General features: G+C 37.2%; 1 protein-coding gene across 10 annotated transcripts in view; it reads left to right on the top strand.

The window, feature by feature from the left end:
- SH3TC1 (SH3 domain and tetratricopeptide repeats 1) overlaps nt 1-1,438 on the top strand; it is a 33,800-nt gene extending 32,362 nt beyond the window's left edge. For 6 of the 10 annotated variants that reach the window (XM_085059730.1, XM_085059731.1, XM_085059728.1 and 3 more), the window contains 2 exons: nt 422-618; nt 837-1,438. In XM_085059730.1, coding sequence (XP_084915856.1) covers nt 422-618; nt 837-1,067 — 428 coding nt within the window. In that variant the 3' untranslated portion in view covers nt 1,068-1,438. Of the gene's footprint in view, nt 1-421; nt 619-836 lie in introns of those variants that run through there. The other 4 variants (XR_014851927.1, XR_014851926.1, XR_014851925.1 and 1 more) reach the window with 1 other exon arrangement.
- Nucleotides 1,439-20,861: the final 19,423 nt, after the last annotated feature.

Genomic DNA, 20,861 nt, shown 5'->3' with positions numbered 1-20,861 from the left:
TGATCAGTCTGGAAATAATCTTTTTGTCATAATTTTTCATGTAAAATATATATTGGGATGGGCAAGGGGAGTCTTTATTCCCATTAAATTTCTTTCTTTCATTTCTTTCATAATAACCTATTTGTATTCATTGTAAGTACGCACTCTGTGTGTGTGTGTGAGTACAGATATTATAATATATATATATACACATGAGAGATGAATGTAGTTCTTAAAATCCTGGACACAGTCAAATACTACAGCAGGAAATTCAGAAATTCCATAGGATTTTTCTTGAAAGGCATGTTTTGACCATGTATCTCTTGAGCAAAAGTGTTTTGATTCAATAAAAGCTCAGCAAGTTCAGTACAGAAATTTTTAAAAAGTAGCACAGATTTGAATACTTTGTGTTTTTATCCTGACCTGTATGCTATCCCTTTAGGAAATCAGCTAAATGAAAGAATAGCTTACCATCGCCTGGCAGCCATCCATCACCATTTGGGTCACTGTGAACTAGCTGAACACTTCTATTTAAAGGCCTTGTCCCTCTGCTCCTCTCCTCTGGAGTTTGAGGAGGAAACACTCTATTACGTCAAGGTGTACTTGATTTTAGGAGATATAATATTCTATGACCTTAAGGTAAGAGATTTTAATAACATCAGCAGCAAATTTTTATACTGAGCAATATTTAATGGAATCACATTTTGCCATGTTCTAGTTTTGTGTGTTTGGAATGTAAATGGTAAAGTGGGGAAACTTAGAGAAGCTCAGAATCTATTATTCTTGTGAGATACTTACAGACTGAGCTCTTCAGTGCCTTTGCACTGGTTGTACTAACTTTGAGCTTCTTATTTCAGGACCCCTTTGATGCAGCTGGTTATTACCACTTGGCACTTGCTGCTGCCATGGACCTGGGCAATAAAAAAGCTCAGCTGAAGATTTACACCAGACTCGCAGTGATCTACCATAACTTCCTTGTGGATCGGGAAATGTCTCTCTTCTTCTACCAAAAGGCAAGAACCTTTGCAACAGAGCTGAATGTTAGGAGAATAAATTTAGCTCCAGATCAGTGTTACAAGAGTTCATAAGCATTTTTGGAAAATGCAGCCTAACTACTACAGAAGCACCTAAAGAAATACTGCACTGGATTTGTAGGAGGATGCAGACTGCATTCAGTGACTCATCTGTGTGGTGTAAACTGGAGCTCATCATCCCAGACTAAATTACCAGTTTATATGACAGTGAACTACATTTCATTGTCTTTAAGATATACAGTCCTGTACTTGTTTAAGGATCAGTCTGTGAACTAAAACCAAAACCCAACAGCCTCTTTTTTTTTAAACTACATTTTTCTTTGCTATGTCTTTCTGCCTTGCTGGATATTGGAAAATGATTAATACATGGATGCAATGAAAAATATTTAATAAAGTGTTACAGAAGAAAACCCACTCAATATGAATTGTGGCTTCCTTTGCCTGACCTAGCTCTATTACTTTTTTTGACATCAAGTAAATGCATCTGCACAAGCATTTTAGGTGGGGTTGAGAATTGGTTTGACCCAGTTCCCCACACACTACTTATTTTCTGTCAAATTCATCTACTGCAGTACTTACGGGCACTAGTTAAGCTTTATCTTCTAATTCAAGAAAGCTTATGTACATGTTGTAATAATAACTAACTGGTTTATAGAACTGAAGGCTCTCATTACATGTGAGCAGTTGTTTTGTGGATTTCAGTGGTCATGTGGAGGCCCTCCTTCCCTGTTCTCATGACAATTTAACTGCCCTTTTCAGAACTGTCAGAATTGCCTACAATGACTTATTTACAGCATTTTCTCTGTTACATAGAACTAAATATTGTACAGAAAAATGTATTATTTCACTTTCTTTACAAAAAAATCCAGATTGTTAATTTTGATAGTTCCAAACCTTTGTCACAAATCGTTTTTGTACCAAAACTATGGTAGAAATTACATAGTAGATCATATTTTGATTCATTTTGAGATTATGCCTTCTCATTCTCTTAACTCTGTACAGAAACTGCTGGTTTATTTTATGCTTAAGGGATAGTACAAAGAATGGAAGTATAGAAGTGTTTTTGGAAGTTGCACATACAGTCTCAAAAACCAGATGGTGCTGTTAGCTTCATAATGTTTCTTCATACTGTCAAGCCTGGGGAAAGGTGAAAAACACACCTTTATTTTTTTTTTCCTGATCTCTGTATCTATGTAATCTCATTGCCTTGGTTTTTACCTTAGAATTTTTATTTTCCTAAAGACTGTCATTCAGAGCATGCTATGAATTCTTTCTGTATATACATTCAGGTATCTGATTTTTGTCATCTTTTTGACCTTTTGAATTCTTTGTCAGTTTTACTTATTCCCTACAGGGAGAGAAAATATATATGCACACATATGTTTGTATATATCTATATATTATATGTATATTAAATATATATGTATGTATAGGTATAATTGAGATACTCTTCAGGCAAGTGGGAAGTGGATCTTTTTCCTTGGTCTTCCCATGGTTTATATAACAGATAATTGTCACCATCATGTCAACTGTGATCTCTGAATTACCTTGAAGAGGTGTGATGACCTAGGCAGACCAGGTAACTCTCTATTGTCCTGCTCTTAACTCAAGGTCCAGAAAGTGAAGTGGCATTTCAGTGCTGTATCTTTGAGGTTAAACACCTTGTTATTTCTAGAAGTCTCTTTATATAATTAGCTTTTTTTTTTTTTTTTGCTTGTTTTCTCTTTTGCCACTGTAAAGTTGGAAGTTTGAGGAATGACTTGATGATTCAGATTCACACTGGTGACATATTGTCCCACTAAGCATGGGGAATTAATTATCCCATATGCTCTTCATTATCTTGACCTGAAAACTCAACAAAAGTCCTGCATGATCTCTGCAGAGCTATGAAAATTGTGGATGTTGCTCTCAGTTAATTAACTTGCTTTTCAGTGCTTGATGTTCTATTTTCCATTTCATTTGGTTTCCAGACTAGCTAAATTTACAACCTCTTGCTGACTCTGATTGCTGCAATCATAGGCATTCTCTGTATTCTAGGAAGGGAAGCTGCACTTTATCTGGAATTCAATTCTGCTGATAAGGCCTATCTTCTTTCTTGCATGGCTACTTCATCTTGTTGCCTTAATTCCACAGAATTTTTGCTTTCATAGCAATCTAATTGTATATTATTAATTCACCCTTCAGTGTTAAACTGTGCTTGAGCAGTGTATAGTACGTGGAATTTCTTGACCATTCCCTTGAAGCCAGTAGAGCAGTAAATAAAAATGTATCTGGTTTTTGAAAAGGCAGGACATGAATTCTCTCCTTGCTCTGGTGACATGGGAATTCTGTTTTGTTACTGCATATGGTTAAAGTGCATCACAGGCAGAGGATTTCAAAGAACTGCTTTCCTATTACATATATAAATGGCTTTTTTTATTTTTAAAAGATTCTTCAAAACCTGTTAGGTCTTTAAATACATATTTTTTTCTCCAGGAAGCACAACATCATTTAATGATCCTGAGATAACAAATGCAATCGATGCGCTTGAACAACAAATCTGGAATTTACAAGCTCTGAGAGGAACTGAATTTGGGTAAAAAGATTACACAGTTAAGTCCTGTTCATCTAGTCAGGAGTGGTAGGATTCATCTTCCCTTCAGAAGACACTTGTTAGGTGGCCCTAGTCTCTTTAGCATCAGAGAATGGTCCAGTGTGTGCAATGCAGAATTCCACAGGTGCATGAGGTGAATCTTAACCTGGTGAGCTTCCTGGTGCAAGTCTTTATTGAATGGAACTCTGATTATTATAAAACAGTTTTCCCACAGCCGTTATGTAAATGATCAGTTTTGGCCAGATAACTGGTAGAACATTCTTCCAGCTTAATGAAGCAAAAAGGCTGAACAGCATGGAGTCTAGATACTTCCTAGACAGGCTATAAAAAGCATACCTCTGCAGAGTGTTTGTTAGAAAAGACAGCGAGGGATGGGATGTTTGAATCATAAATGAAAAACAGACATAGGAAGCACATGAAGAGTCAGAGGGCTTCTACCCAGAATGAGTTGTGTAGCTGATCAGTAGCAAATTTAATACTCTTAATGAGCCAAAAAGCCCTGCTGGGCTGTAAAGCTCTGCAGGAACTGACACACTGTAGGTATTTCTGCTTGATTTGAAATAACAAGGTCCTGCTTCCAGGAAGGCATGAACTGGTGCCCATGAGCAGCTCCATCTCTAGAACCTTGTCAGATACAGAGCCAGATACTTGTGGTGCTTTCTCATCTAGGAATGTCATGTTCCCAAGTATCAGCCCTTCATTTTTAAAATGGGATTTCAGAGAAGGAAACTGTAGTGATGGAATGATGGTATAGAATACTTAATTACTGGAAGGGATGTCGTGCTGTAGAAACTCATGTTTCCAAAGAGGAAAATACAGAGTATTGTACTCAGGCAGTTAGGGGCCTGTCCTCTCCATCTCTCCTGGCGCAATAAAAAGATACTCCAAACTCTGCATGTTCTGTGTATGTCTGTACAATGGAGGGTAGCCCTGTCCTCTCTCCTGGCTAAGCAGTTCACTTTGGAGTAATGGAACGCTGGGCTCCAACTCCCACACTCTGACAGCCTTCCTTCATGTGTCTCTGCATGAAATAGAGTCTGGCATGTAAAGTGACCAGGATTCCTGGTTGTATGGCATCCATTAGTATCTTCACTAGAGTAAGAGTTTTGCTGCCTTCTCATGTCCCCATTTTTGCAACTTGGGCCTGCTTGGAGAAATTAAACCTCCTTCATGCTGGGTTTTCCAGGACCCTAATCCTCTGATTTGGTCTGAACACTCCCTGTTTTGCTGGTTCTGCTCCATCCCTGGCCAGCCGAGCGCCTCCGGCCACAGGGTGGCAATGTCTAGCTTTGCTTCAGTGCCTTCCTGCCTGCCGGCTTGACAAAGGAACCCAGGAACCTGCAAGAGTAGCTCACTTTCTTCATTGCAATTCATGTCCAGCTACAATCTCCTAAAACAAAAAACCAGCCCTACAAAACCCATGACCCACTCAAATAAACACCCTCAAAAAGGGATGAGCTAAAACTCTTCAAGCCCCTTTATCAGGTCAAGAAAAACAAAGAGCTTTTCCCAGTTAGCATCACGTTGCAAAGCAAATATGCTCCAAGAAAGCAAAAGAGCATTTGCAGGGAGTAAAAAGAATTGTAGATAATTATTCCAAGCTACTTTGAAGTGCTTTAACTGACTTGTCCACAAACAATCTAGAGACAGTTGGCTGCTTGGAGGAAGTATGCAGATTTATTTTGCAAGAGGAAAACTGCTGTGCAAGTGCGGAGTACTGTGGTGGAGAAGAGGTTGGATGAGGTTGGATGCAGGCACATGCTGAAAACTCTTGGTGTTATTTTTAAGTGGTCAACATTTGACATCTACTTGTTTCATCAAGAGAAATGCCCCATTAATTCCTGGTATGAACCTGGTGCTACAGTATTCTAGGCAGAGACATCAAAATACTTAACCAAAGGAGCAAAGAACTCTTTCTGAAGATGTACCAAAGATAGTAGTAGAGTTAGTAAATGTTTTCCCAGTTAATATAAATTGCCTGGCTAGTGTTATTCTCTGCTGAATGCTAAGGAAATGGTCCTCTAAATATTTTGCTCCTAATGTTTTGCTGCCTTAATTTTGGCCATTTCAGAAAATAAAGGTAAGAAAAATGTTTAAGCTCACAGAATGTCTATCTCACTCTGGCATCTTAATCATTGAGGGGCAAGTTAAGTTGCGTTTGCACTGACATACTAAATGGATTGTAGATTTCCATGAAAAGGCAAATTCAACACAATTACTCTGACTTACAATATTATGAAACTTGTATGCCATTTAGATGCTGAATTACTCTAGAGAGTTTTGTGCTGGGAAACTCTTGAAAATTGTCAGCAGGTGTTTTTCCTGATGTAGCAGATGTACGAAATCTGTTCAAAGTAGCCTTTCTTTGCCAAGGCAACAGAAGGGAATTTCACCCTTGCATGGAAAACACTTAATTTATTGGATGTTGGAATGAGCATGATAAATGGAGCATTTTTGCCTTTCTAAAAATAACACTGATTCTTTCTGTGTTTTTCCTGAAGTATATTTTACATTATGTGCTGGTATTAGATACTTCTGTTTTATCACACAGGTTATACCCTGAGGGAGAGAGAAAATTCTCAGGAGTTAATTCATTCCCAAACTGGGGAAAGACAAGAATCACAGACCATTATCCACTTGTTCATATTTTCCTTAAGATAAAGATACATTTTGTGTGTCTGCCTTTGCTAATATATGCTATGGCTGCATAGTTAAGATGCAATACCCCTCTTTCTTTCTCTCTCTGGAGAAGAAGATTTAACCCAGGGCCAGTGTAACTGTGTGCTTTTTGTAATATCAAAAATTAAGAGCATATGGTTATTAGGAGGTACAAGTGAATGCTTAAGAAGTGACTGAAACTGAATGTGAACCCTAATGTTGGCTTCTTTTCTGGAGTTCTTGTACATTTTGACCTTTGGTCATGAATGGGTGGGGGTGGGTGATTTTAGAACTGGGGACTTAGGTCTAGTGATATACCAGCTCCCCAGGCTATTTTCTGCATTTTTCTATAATTTCTCTTTGCCAATTCTTATCAATTTAATAACATACAAAACCCTCCAAATCCACTGTTCCTCAGTGGCAATGCAGCAAAGCATCTGTATTTCCTTGAAATTCAAGTGTAAATGAATTACATTTAGCCTACATTCCTTTAAAAAAATATCTTCAGCCTTGAACAACCTATTGTTTATTGAGTCAAATGTTTATTTTATTCCCAACTCACAGAATCACAGAATGGGTAGGGTTGGAAGGGAGCTCTGGATATGATCCAGTCCCACCCCCTGGCAAGGCAGGGTCACCTAGAGCAGGTGACACAGGAATACATCCAGGTTTTGAATGTCTCCAGAGAGGGAGTCTCCACAACCTCTCTGGGCAGCTGTGCCAGTGCTCTGCCACCCTCAGTGCAAAGTTCTTCACGTTGAGGTGAAACTCCTTTTGTTTTAGTTTATGCCCATTGTTCCTCATCCTGTCCCTGGACACCACTGAGAAGAGTCTGGCACCATCCTCTTAGCACCTGCCTCTGCGATATTTATGTGCATTGATCAGATCCCCTCTCAGTCTTCTCTTCCTAATTTGGACTTAAATTTCTGAGCATAAATGTCAAATGTGGTCAGGATTTCTCTTATGCTTTCAGAGTTGGTATTTACACAATCAAGAATGGGTGAGGTTGGAAGGGACCACAGTGTGACATCTGGTCTGACCTCCCTGCTCGAGCAGAGAGTACATTGCACAGGATTGTTTCCAGAAAGTTCTTGAATATCTCCAGTAAGGGAGACTCCACAACTTCTCCAAGCAACCTATTCCAGTAGTTCTTACAGTACAGTAAAGTAGTTCTTCCTCATATTCAGGTGGAACTTCCTGTAAAATTAGTGCTAACTGTGCAGAAACATCCAAATTATAAAGATACAGAATAGTGAAATAAATACAGCCACCCTGTCTAAGAAGCTATTCCCTAGAAACTATTTCTTCCTGACTTTTAAAATCTTGGCATAAATCTGTAGCTATTTCCATGGTAGATTAAAGTGATATGTACTACAATTTTCTTTAAATAATAAATTTTTGTCTCATATTGGTCAAGACTTACATGGTATAAAGACATGGTTAAAAGTCATGCATTCTGGTACTGATGAATTGAACTCAAGAGAAAACACTTGTAAATTGCTTAATAAGTAATCTGAAAACTGTTTTTCTTTTATACTCTGCTGTAGGTCTGTCAATTATACACTGTATAAAAAATCTTTTTTCTGTTCTTCCTGCATACCAGAGATAACAGCAGTCTTACATGCAAACATACAGCTGAGTAAATAAGTTGTTCAGCATGGAATAATGATAATTAGATGACTATTATTCTTTCTTTATTATCCAAGATATCTTTTTTTTTAACTTATTGATAACTAGAGGTTTCTTAAAAGCTTGAAATATTTGCAACTACAGGGAATTTCAATAAAATTGAGGTATGTGTCAAAAAGTATTTTAGCCTAAAAATCTATCCTTTAATAACAAATTTTAGTTGATGTCTGTTTCTTACATTTTTTTTCTTCTTTCAAAGTGGAATTTTTGTGTAGAATCACTTTGCTATTACATATTTCCTTTTTCTGCCTACTGGTTGATCAATGTGTGTAAAGTTGCATCTGTGACTTTCTGGGTCATTAAAAAGATGACACACTTGCTTATTAAATCAGAGAAAAGCTGTCCTTATTGCATCTTTTGCCAATTATGTTTGCTCTATTGCTTTCCTTTTTTAGACATGGTTTTTACTTTTATGTCTGCCAGGCTTTTCATCACCCTTGCTGGTTCCTGGGTGTCTGCCACATACCAGTTAATGTTGGAAAAAAATCAATCCTATTTCTAAGAATGAGTCTAGAGAAAAGTGTACTAATTGGTCAATGTTTATTTTAGACCAAATGAAGTCTGGTTACCTGTTCACTGTTAAGCTTTAGTGACCAGGAACACTGATTTGCCAGGAAAGCAGGATTTTTTAAACTGTGTGCTTTCTCCTATCAAAAATTATTCCTGTCATAAGCTTTAAAAAAAATTTAACTTGTGTAGGAAAGATGGTTTGAAGCATGCTACCAAAATTCTGTACCTACTGAGCAAGCTTCATCTACTTGCATCTGGAGGGGTGAGAAGGCTCTGCCATGTGTACACTCTGTGCTCTGACAAGGGTGAAGCAAATAAACCTGCAAGACTTCCAAGGGAAACTAAGAGAAAAGCTTTGAGAAGTATGAACAGAATTTACCCTCTGCTCAAAATGAGGGAAAATGCCATGGGAGCTGCTTTTGAAGATGCTGCTTCATCACATCCAGTCTCCCATACTCACAGCAATCATATGGATTCAGAATTCTCTGTTGCTTTTGGTTAAACACATCCTTTCTATTTGTCAAGGGGTAAAATTTAAAAGCAGTGCACTGAGCATGTTTTTCTATGGTTTTATTCTTTGTTAATGTGCAAATATCTGCAGTTTTGCAAGCTGTTTTATTAGTGCTTATCTACTTAACTTTAAAATCTATACCTGGATTACCCAAATGTATTTGTTGATCTTTTGTGAACTGTTTCCTATTTTTAAATTATTTTTTATGAACTAATCCTGTATTAAATATGCTGGATATGGTTTATAGCAAGTTAAAACTAATATAAACTTTGAGCATTTAAAAATATTTATATTGCTGCCTTTGGATCTCTGTGTTCACAAGTTAAGGTTTTATTTTACTCAGTTGCTGAGGCATGGAATTCTGATTTGGACAATATACCATATTCTCAGTTCACATTAATCAGCCAAGCTCCATTAAAATAAAGCCCTAGATCTGGGTCAAATTAAGAACTTGAGATTTGGCTAAAGGTCTACATCTAGCACAACATTCTCTTGCCACAGGAGATAAAAGCTGAATGCTGAGGTCCTGCAGAAAGGCTCAAGTTGAATGGAATCATGGGAACAGTGAATGTGGGCTGAGAGACTGAACCTTCCTCCCATCTGGGAGCAGCTCTGGTGTGTGTTTTCCCGTGTGAGAGTCTGGAGAAGTGGGTTACGTGGGCAGGGATGAACTGGAGAGATTTCCTCATGGTTGTGTTTGCACTAAACCATGAGGAGCACTTCTCCACAGGATGTAGAAGTTTTGGCACATCCTTTTTGTTTGTCCTCTCGGTGACCTTCCCCTCTCCTTTACTGCTCTACAAAATTTTAAAGGTTCTACTGGAAAGGGGGCTGAAGAGTGGGACACATTTTACAGGATTTGGTTTAAAAGACCCGTTAGAGAGGTCTGATTTTGGAAGATGATCACAAGCACATGCTCTAAAACCAGTCTCTCACTTTCTCTGTAGTTCAGGATCTTACAGATTTTTTTCTCTTCGGAAAAAATTTATAATCCTGTATTGGCTGATTCACATTTTTGTATTTAAAGTCTTCTCCCATTCCACAATTTCTAAGCCAAGTTACTGTCTGCTTTGTTTACACTTCTGTGAAGCTAATATTTGGATGATTTTACAGGGACAGGAGTTTGACAATTTCTGCTCAGGCTCTTCCTTTAGTCATCTTGTGCAAAAACCTTGCACAGTAATTCTATCAGTTAGACTGCATGAGAGATTATCAATGAGAGGATAATTTTATTCTTCATTTAATTTTCAATATTGGGGAGTCAGGAAATTGTAAAACTGAGTCTTCAGTTCTCCTGAAATATGGGAAAATATAAGGGAAACTGTGAATGATTTTTATTTCTCAAAAGTTGTATCAAGCCATATTTTCACTCATTCTTTTGTAATTTCAGAAATTGTAACTTAAAGCTGAAACACCTTAATATAAAGGTTCTGATTAAGCAAGCACATGAATTTTCACTATCACTCAGCTAATTTAAAATACTCTTGTGAACACCCAACTGAATATGCATCTAGGCCTTTACTAAAGTAACAGTGCATGTGGGATATTCTGCAGTGGTTTTCCACTATGGTCAAAGCAGCCTGGAGAGTTCCAACATTGCAAAGCAGTCTCATGACACTTTTAGATCCTCTTTTTCATTATTATTTTTTATCTAATACAGTGTTACTACATTGCTTTTAATGACTTTATTTCTACTCTGCAAAAAACCCCAACCATAATCTCTAGAATAAATCATGCAAGCAGTTCTTTCAGAGAACAAAAGAAAAATTACATCTGTGCATTGGATAAGCACAGGACAGCAATGAATTTTTAATATCTTCATTGCATCTTCAAAAGTGGTATATTTTTTTGTCATGGTATTGATTAGTTATGCCATAGCAACTAAAGATAAAGCCATTAAAGTCACTCCTGTGTTACCAGTAACACAGTTCAAGTATAGAGACTCAAATTGGTAACTGAAGAGTGTGCATGCCAGTAAGATTCAAGAATTCATTAGCTACATTCCCATAGGAAGCTCTTGGTAAAAATTTCATGTATCAAAAAAGTAAAAAAATACAAGAAAAAGTACCAAGAGAACTGCAAAAAGACAGAAGTTTGCAGAATTAAAATTTGGTATAATATGCCTATTTTCCATATCTTAGCTACTATTTTTATTGCTTTACTACGTATCAGAAATTCTTCAAATTTTTGGTTTTTTTTTTTTTTTAAACATACAATTCTTGTTAAGATTTTACCCCTATTTTTATTTTGCTTAAGTTGACTGAAGTATTTATATTCATACAATAGAAGGAGGATGAGGACATTATGGATAATACATGAAACAAAGATAATTGTTAGACCTCATGGAATACAGTACCACAGTTACAACCTTTGAATTCCCCAGATACATAGGTTCAGTCAGCTGAGTGTAAATTTCTCAGCTATGTTCACAATCTTGGCCACTGGTTGAATTCAGGCATAAGAAAGAAGAATCTGTTAATTTTTACTGTTGTGTTTAGCTTCTGTATCCCATATTACAGGGTGTGGTGGAATATCAATGTTTGAAATAATCCATATCCTGAGGCAATACTTCTGAATAAACGGTGGGAACCAAAATGGATTAAATTCATCCAACTTTAGAGAACATCTGAAACTAACCTGAAGCTATTTTTTTCCTTTCAAATTCTCAGTCTACTCAGGGGAGGTATAGCTCTTTGCTGGGTGGAGTAAAGTATCACTTTTCATGTGGTTCATACTCTTCTACATATTAAAATCATGTTCATTCTTTAAATTCATTTTTCATGAATGAAAACAAACCAATAAAAGTCTCTGGAAAAAATCACCATGCAAATAAATTTTCATTATTGTAGAGGCTTAAATCATGACTTAGAGGCAGGTTTATGTATTTATAACTGAACTTATTAAAATAAAAAATCTTGTAACAAATTTATTTCACACATCCTTTTCCAAAGAACATATAAATTTGGGTTAATCCCAAGAGCCTACTCTTGGATGGAATTCTTTATTATTATAAAGAGTCCAGCAGAAAAGCATAAAGTCTCTGCAGTTTGGATTTCACAACAACATTGCAATTCTTGGATTATCATTGTTCTTATACTTAAAAAAAAACCCTCTAGCACTGTAGCAGTAATTTAGGTAACCACCTTTCCTCTGGAACCCCAAAGATGCTGGAAGTAGGATTTAATAAAAGAAAGGCATAATATGTGCCCCTGGCATAAAATTGGCAGTAGGAAGTACGAAGACGATGGTAAAGTGTCTTTGAGCTCACATGTCAGAGTTTCCCAGGATAAGTGCTTTAATGGGACAGGGGATAAAGGTGAAGTAATAAATGACAAATTTTTTAAAACAGTGTCACTTCACACATCCTCTTGTACAAGAATACATGATGTAAATATGTGATTTATAAAGAATTGGAAAACAAGCAGCTGGGACTCCACACTATGAAACGGGAAGGATTTCAAACATCAACATCCTACTTTTGAAGAAATCTGGATGTCTATAATTTGCCTGTAATGGCAAATTGGAAGGGGCTAAATGCACTACTGAGAGCAGGATCAGAATCCAAATCTCTTTGAAAAAGGAAGCTTGTGTTAAAGGCCTGTGTTATGGAAAATAGATGTGGAATGGGGAATAGCTGACTGGGTAACAGAGGTGGATGGAGGATTATAATGGGTGACAAGTCAGACAATAATAAACATTTTGGCTGTTGTACAAAAATGGCAAGCCTCAAATCAGCAGAAGTGTCATGCACAACAGAGAGAAATTTATTCTCTGTCCAGTGAGATCTTGGGACTGTATCCATTTTAGGCACAACTTGACACAAGAAACATGTTGACAAATTAGAGTACAAAGAGGAGCAATAAAACCGATAAGAAGTTTAGAAAATATGAACTTTGTGGAAGAGTTGAAGGAGCAATGTTTGTTTAGTCTAGAACAGATGGAGGGCAGATATAACAGGCTTGACAATGTAAAAGCCTTTTACAAAGGGAATGGCTCTTCTCATCTGCAGGGGAAATGAAAGCAATTTACACTGTATATTTTCATAACAGAAGGAGTACTTCATTAAAGTACCAAGCTCAATCACATATGGAGGGTGTCATCCTTTGCAACTTTTTAAAAACAAATTAGATAAATATTCTTTTAATATTTGGTGTCTCAGTTGTAGGTATTTCTGTCTCAGAGCAGCAGGGTTGCACTAGATCCCTACAGATCCTTCTGATCCTTTGCATTTGCATGCTTCCAGGATTTAATTTGACAAAATAGAACAGCTTTAGCTGGAGGGATCAAAAGACTTCCATCTGTAAATGTCCCAGACCATAGTGGATAGAAGCCAAAGGAGATGGTGATTCAGACTCTTTCATGTCTAGTTGTCCAACCACTAACTAAAAAGGCATTATTTCACTTGGTTGTGCTCTGTAGGGATAAACCACGGTTACATCACTAGAGCAAGAGATAGGGGAAACCTGTTTTCTTTCAGATTTTTGAGGGTATAGCCATATCTTTGGCACTGTCAGTGTTAATGTGCTTGTGAACAGTGACAAAGCTGTAAGTGTCATGGGATTTAATCAGGTTGAAGAGTTCAGGGGAGATATTGAATGGTGGTTGTACCAAAACACTGGATAGATGCTTAGTAAGGAATGACATATCCTACAGTGACTCAATGGGCTTTGGTATACCCAAGCTAAACAATAAAAAATCTTTTTTGGAAGATTTAGCTTTTCCATTGTATTATTCTTGTGCTCAGACAAGCTTAGTGCTTGTGAATGGAAGTAGATATGACAGCAAAAGAGACAGACATAATTTCTTTATCTGTACAGGCACAGCACAGGCACAGCATGAAATACAGGATGCTAAAAGGATTTCTCAGTTTATGGGAGGATAGTTTAGTCTCCAGGCTGATGCAGTTACTTACCAAGACTGATGATTCTGTTATGGGTGCCTGTCCCCTGAGAAATGAGATTGGGAGAGGAGTATAGGCTAATGAACAGCTGCCACTGACATCTTGGACTTTAAACCCATAATTTAGAACAGAAATGTTACATCAATTGCATGTTACTGGTCTGTTCAGCAATTCATTTCCACTACTAAAACATTTTTATAGGCAGAATTGTTTAATATGCACATTTTTATTTCAGCTGAATGTAAGACTCCCTAATTGTAGCTGAAAAATGAAGCTACTTGCAAAATTTTACAATATTTAACAGGAAGAATCAGACGTAATGGTGGGTGAAGCATGACACAATCTTTTCCAGTATTTTTCTTGATATTTGTTTCTTCTGCTTACATCTCTTTTCCATCGACCACCCTCAGTGAAAATACTTTGAAGTGCTATTGTGTGAGCTAGACAGATGAATGGTCAGATATTCAGCACTTGACACCAAAGCTCCAGAACTCCAAACTCATGTTTATCTGCCGTTTAAAGCAATCTGAAGCCCATAGATGCTCATAATTTTGGCCATTGGATTCTCTTGACTGATGTTCTTCCAGTGGTATAACTTTAGTTTCTACATCATGACTAGCTCAAACCTCAAATCTAAGTCCCATCAGAACCTGCTAACAAGATATTCCTTTGCTTATTTTGACTGACACCTCAATCCAGAAAGCAGTTTCAAAATTCCTTAACAAAAAAATCTTTTAAAAGGAGTAACAGCAACAGGCTGCCCTCCCTAATAATCAGGAAGTGTTAATTTTGGGGAAGAGGTAATAGAAAATGGAGTAAGTTTTATCAGTATGTTCCAAACAGGTCAATTACACTGTGAAATCACACAGGGCCTCTCTGGCTTTGTGTTTTACCATAAACTGATGGAGACCACTACTGGATATCTTAGTATTTATCTGAAGGTCCCAGATGTGGGCTTTGCAGTTCCAGAAACAGGTCCTTATTGGGATAAAAATTTTCTTTTGCAAGAGGAAGTCCCAGCAGTAAAACAATGGAGCAATTTCCATATGCCCACTTTTGCTGGGTCTCATTTGCATGTGAAGAACAATGATCCCAATGTTGGAAACTTCCATTACACATCCCATTGACTTTGTTGATTGTCCTATATTGGCCTGTCAGCTTTGAGCACTGTGGTTTGAAGTTAATAAAAACTCAGGCCAGTACCCTGAAGACTAAAAGACAACTGCTTTTTGAGTGGCTACAGTTGTTCTCCAGGAACACTGCAAAGGTTACAAAGGTGCACTCAACCATTCCATGGTCTCACATCAGTAACATGTGCAATAAATTATTTGTATCACTCCATAACTCCAAAAATATAGATTAATTAGAGCCTTCTTGTGGTTAATTGGCAAAGTCCATGCTACTGTGCTAATTTTGTCACCTGAGAGATTTGTTGTAGTTGAGTTTGGTGTACTATTTCAGGATAAACCAAGATATATACCCTAGAAAGTACACAATTTTTAGCCACTGAGTTTATTACTTTCATTGCCAAAGATAATATTTTCAAAATTGAAAAACATGCAGGCTTTCTTTTCATACTTGCTGAAAAAAAATTTCCACTGCTACACAAACACACCAGTGAGCACAAATCCTCAGTGAGGTAATGGCAAAGCAAGTCTGCAAAGCAAGTCTGCAAGAACTGGGACTTGCTTATGTGAACAAAAAATGTGAAATTTATAGGCTGGGTGCTGACTGCTGTCTTCCACAGGTGCTAGACATAATTTAGCAATAGAATATTTTTTAATGACGGCATACATTTTTTATTTTTGCTTGTTGTTATTTATAGAATATGGCTATCACAAGACCTTGAGCCTAATTACTTTCTTCTGATTACTCTTACTGAGCTACTTTAATTTTAATGGAGATCCATATTTGTGCTTGAGACTTGTGGACTGAAAAGACAACACTAAGGCTGTAGTTTCCAGCCATCATCTTTGGCCTTATATGCCACAAGGGACAATCTGGTCCTGGTTCTGTTTTTAAGAATAACTAGCCCATTACTGTAAATAGTACAGATAAGAAATTATTTGAAAATATTTTTAAATTAAAAATTACTTTCCTTTGGTGAAAAAGTGAAGTACATAAAATACTGGGAAAATAAAAATATTTAGTATAATTTTTAATTTTAATGTGCAGAATTTTTCCTCTTTCTACAGGACTGGTGATGAGTGAGGAAAGAAGAGTGAGATCAATAAATTACGTGTTTTTATTAAATTTTAAATTGAAAATTCAGTAATTCCAAATGTACCTCGAGGCAAAATGGCTATTGCCATGCATATAAAAGGAGATGGCTTCAAGAATATTTTTTCTGTGGGTTTCAGAAAAACAGATTTGAGGTAAATTTTATCTCTCACTAATGGAAAATTTCTGTGGATTTATGAGCCATTTTGAGTTATGAAATGATACCAGTGCTGATTGTATTTGTCCATGGAAAATCTTGACCTACATCATGAGGCCTAAGGGAAACAAAACAAATCCCATTTTTCTGTAGGAGAGAACTATGAAGCTGGTTGGGAGAATAACAGTTTGTGTAAATGAGTTGCTAACCTCTCACATAAACAGCTTGTGGGATCTCTACCAGTATTACCCAGACTGTAACGGAGCAAACACCACAGAGAACAAATATCCTCAAAGCTTCCAAAGAGAAACAAAAATTTCCTCCTGGAGGTCTGAAAAGAAACTCCTTCACAAATATGTCTATATACTCCCATATGGGTACACAAAATTATCTCTGCAGAATGAAGACCATAATCCTCTTCCCTAAAATGTTATAGTCTAAAAGAAAAAGTGAAATAACTACAAAGAATTAGAAACAATGGCTAATGATAGATGTGGTCCACAGAAACAGTCACACCATACCGAAGCTTCTAAAGGAGTTAAGAATGTATAATTAAGAAAATAAACAAAAATCCCAAACCAAAACAAACCCAAAAACATCAAAACTCCCCCCAAAACCCAAACCAAAACCCCATAAAATGACCATCATGAGTACCATAGCATGAACTGCAGAAATCACTGTTTCACAGAGATCTTCCGGCTAAAGAAATTCAGAGCTTTGTTCAGTCTTTCCAATCAACAGTCTGGACATCTTTGACCCAAGTTATGCATAAGGCATTTTTTGCAGGAGATCTTTGGGAAGAAAGCCACATGCAGACTCTTTCACTGAGACCTTACACAGTTACCTCCTATGGTTCCTTGGGAAATGAAATATCCTACAGTGTAAGAGTCTGGGGTGTCTTGCCATGGACCCACATCTGATTGGTGTTCTATCTGCAGGAAAACCAGATTCATATTGACTTAGATATGTGTTGAACTAAAGGCAACACCCTCCCAAGCCCAGCTGAGTGCTGCTTCTTCAGACTCTGAGAAATGAAGAACACATTGCCAGTGAGTTAAGAATAAAGTAGTTCAATTTTTTTTTACGATAATCTCTGCCTTCCTATGAAATCTACAGTGATAGCACTGGACTAAGGTACAATGAACCTAATACGAAAAAAAATAGAAAGCATATTGAAAAACAGCTGGCCAAGCTTATTTAAAATTATGCATACAATCAAAAAATGGTAACTGTCTATAGCATGTCAGATAATTTCTAGGTCAAAACCAAAATGAAAGACCAGAATTCCTACTACAGCAAAATTTTCCGCTATGTTCCACTGTGACATGGTAATTTTTTTGAATTATTATTGCATAGAATATTCTCCTATCTATCAGGGTTTCAAACTTATCATTGAAGAGGCTTGACCCAATGCCAAATGGAAGCAGTGTAAAAACTACAAAAGACTTGAGTGAGAGTTAAAACAGTTCTTGAAAAAGGAAGCCTGTTGTGAATAAAGCTGCTTCCTTATGGCATGGCTTCCCTTGAAAGGAAGCACATTTCCACAATTAGAAATATTCATTTACTGCAATGGGCCTTAATGAAGCAGACAAGCTGAAGGTCCATTATACCTTATTTTCTCTGTGGCAAAAGTATAGTTGCTAAATCTAATGTAATCTGCTGATAACTATTTCCTGAAGGACTTTTAGTAACATTCTTGAAAGAAACAGTGAGAAAAGAAACAACAAATATTTAGAATTAAAATGTGTATCAGTGAATATTACACTGGGGGTATTAGAGAGAAAGTTGGCAAAAATAATGCAAATCTTGCTTATGCTTTCTACAGGAAAGAGATCAGAACAGTTTAAGGTCCTTAATTTCATATACATACACTGAAATAATTTTAGGTTCTTCCTTTCTGAAATTATACTTTCTCCCATCCCACAGTCTGATTGGTATCATCAGTTTGATGCTGGTGCAGTGGAATGGAATTGATGACACAGAAGTATCCTTGCCCAACCCGAATGAGTCTATGTAATCAATTTTTAGCTAACACAGATTTTTCTGCCTCTCTGCTAATCCTTGCTATGCAGGATATGTTCTTTTCTTAAGGGAAGAGATATTCCTTACATTTTAAAAAACACAACCCTTTGAATGCAAATAAAATGACTAATGCTTCTTAAGCTCACAGTGGTTCCATGCAGTAACTTAAATGAGAGGCTGTTAGTTCATCTGTGACTGAAAACCAAAACCAGACGGATTAGCTTGTTAGAGTTCTCACAACACATAGCTATGAGTTACGATCATGGTGGGGAATATATTTCTTTCAGTTGCCTTCTTTTAAGCTTCTCTTTCAGCTGTTTCATTATATTAGGATTTTAGAAAATGGTTGCATCTAATCTCTTTCTAAAAAGTCTTACTGAGAAAGAGAGAAGGAGCAGATGTTATTTTCAAACGTGAAAATCTAGCTAAAAAGATGAAACTCAAGTTTGCTAGCAACAATTCATAAACCCCACACGTTCTTCTATTCTCTCTGCTGTCAAAAGGGAAGCCAAATTTGAAAGACAGTTACGACAGGGAAAAGAGATATTGGTCTCCTTCTGAAAGGATATTCTTCAAGTCTTTGTGAATTAATGTAAAATGCCTGCTGGTCACTGTTCTCTGTGTGTACATGAAATGCCTAGTGAAACAAACTCATCAAAAGAATTTGGCATAAAGATACCAACAGTGTGGAGAGTAGTGGGCTTTATTAGAGAGCAGGGAGCTCGATATCCAGCTTGGTTAGGACAGGACAATTTTATGCAAGCCAAGAAGCAAAGCTTTATATGTGTAAGGAAGTTTCAACAGGAAAATGACGTGTATTATATTTCAACTCTTAAATGCACTGGTTTTTGTTGTAAAAAAGCTTCTGCTCTGAGAGTTCTGGCAGCAGAAGTGTGCTTTTAGTCTCTCTCCTGTTGATGCTGCAGTCAACAGGAATGACTCCACTGCTGTGAGAGAGTGGGTATGCTGGATTGTCCAGCATGCTTTAGGAATGCTCTAGACCCCCCTCAAATTTCTTTGAATCTGATAAGCAGTGTGGATGTTCAGTGCCTGACAAATTTCCTGCAAATGTTCACCAGGACCCATCATACCAACATCTTTGCACTGTAACTGCTATGCTGACTGCCCTGCCTCAACCCCCAGCTGTCGGGCAATTGCCTGACCTGCTTTGCCTTTACTTGGACTACTGAGACTACAAAATAACTGCTCACAGTTACAGAACTTGGAGCTTCACAAGCTGAATCAAACTCCATTGGCAGTTTTACAAAACCTGGGTCTTGGATACTGTATTAGCTTGAAAACAAACCAGTGGGAGATCACAAGGCAGGATTATAATTTAATAGAAAAGATTAAAAAGAAGTGAAATAATACAAGGAAAAGCACTGACAAAGTCAGATACAACCTGACACCCTGTTAGTCAGGGTGGTGGCAGCAGTCCAAGTGAAGTAGCTAGGTTGAAGCAGTGATCCTGTAGAAGGTCTGGTCTCCAGCTGAAGGTCCTCAGGGAGCCCAGTAGACAGAGCTGCCTTGGGCAGTTCCCAGGGCAGGTTATATCCAGGTGGGAATGCTTGGCTCCTCCCTCCTGGGTGGAGCATCTCACAATAGGATGAGATAATTCCATGAGTCATGCAGTTTGTTCTTGATAGCTCATTAACAGTTATCAGGGGTGAGTCACAGCAGGAGATAGCAGCTAATGGCCCACAGCTGGTGGTAATAGAATACTAAATACATCTATATTGTAACCTCGGACAGATACATATCTAGTATCAACTTCACTAGTATTATCAGGGATATAGATACCAGAATACAGGACTGAGATAAAACCAGCCATTAGATGAGCAGAGCTTTGATTCTGACTAGTTTCATCTTTATTTAAAATGAAATAATGCAGTCTGGATAATGTCAGTTTTGGAGGGCTATTCAGTCTCCCAAGCTGTTACCTTTATTTTGTACAGCTTATCTGACTCCCATCTAAACCCAGGCAAAGATTGATGGCGTCTTCTGTAAAAGATGAACTAAATCCTCTTCCAGCTCTCAAATGAAAGAAGACACAATGCATGTGGTTCCTCTCCCCCAACTTCTAGGTCTGAATTCAACTGCTTAAGTACCAGTGCAGATTGTGATTTTTAGCACTGTAATATATTCAAGACATTTGCAAGGCTGCCAGGAAAAATGGGGTATATGAGAGAGCTATGCTGTTCTGGAGTGTTAGTGCCCTTGAGCAGGCCAGATAGAATGCTGCTCAGATGGCAATAGATCCACATGTGTCCAAATGGATTGGGTCATAAGTAGTTGCAAAGGACATGTCTACATATAACTCAAGTGTCCAGGCTAATATTAATATTAATAGAGATAATATATGAGTTAAATACATAAAATTATTACTCTAATCTGAAAGTAGACACCCACATTTGATGAAATTAATTGCAACTTAAATTCCATTGATGATATTCATTATTTGAACTAAATGTTCTGCTTGTCTTGAACTAAAGATTCTGCTCTTCTATGACTCAAAGTCTGTAAGAGTAAAAAAGTTAAAGAGCCTTTATCTTGTTTGATAAACAACACTGAGCTGAAGTTTTCATTTT

This window comes from Lichenostomus cassidix, chromosome 4, assembly GCF_008360975.1.
Source record: "Lichenostomus cassidix isolate B80296 chromosome 4, HeHo_3.0, whole genome shotgun sequence".
In the NCBI taxonomy this organism is placed as follows: domain Eukaryota; kingdom Metazoa; phylum Chordata; class Aves; order Passeriformes; family Meliphagidae; genus Lichenostomus; species Lichenostomus cassidix.
Note: the sequence above shows the minus strand (reverse complement) of the source record. Positions and strands in the feature narration are given on the sequence as shown.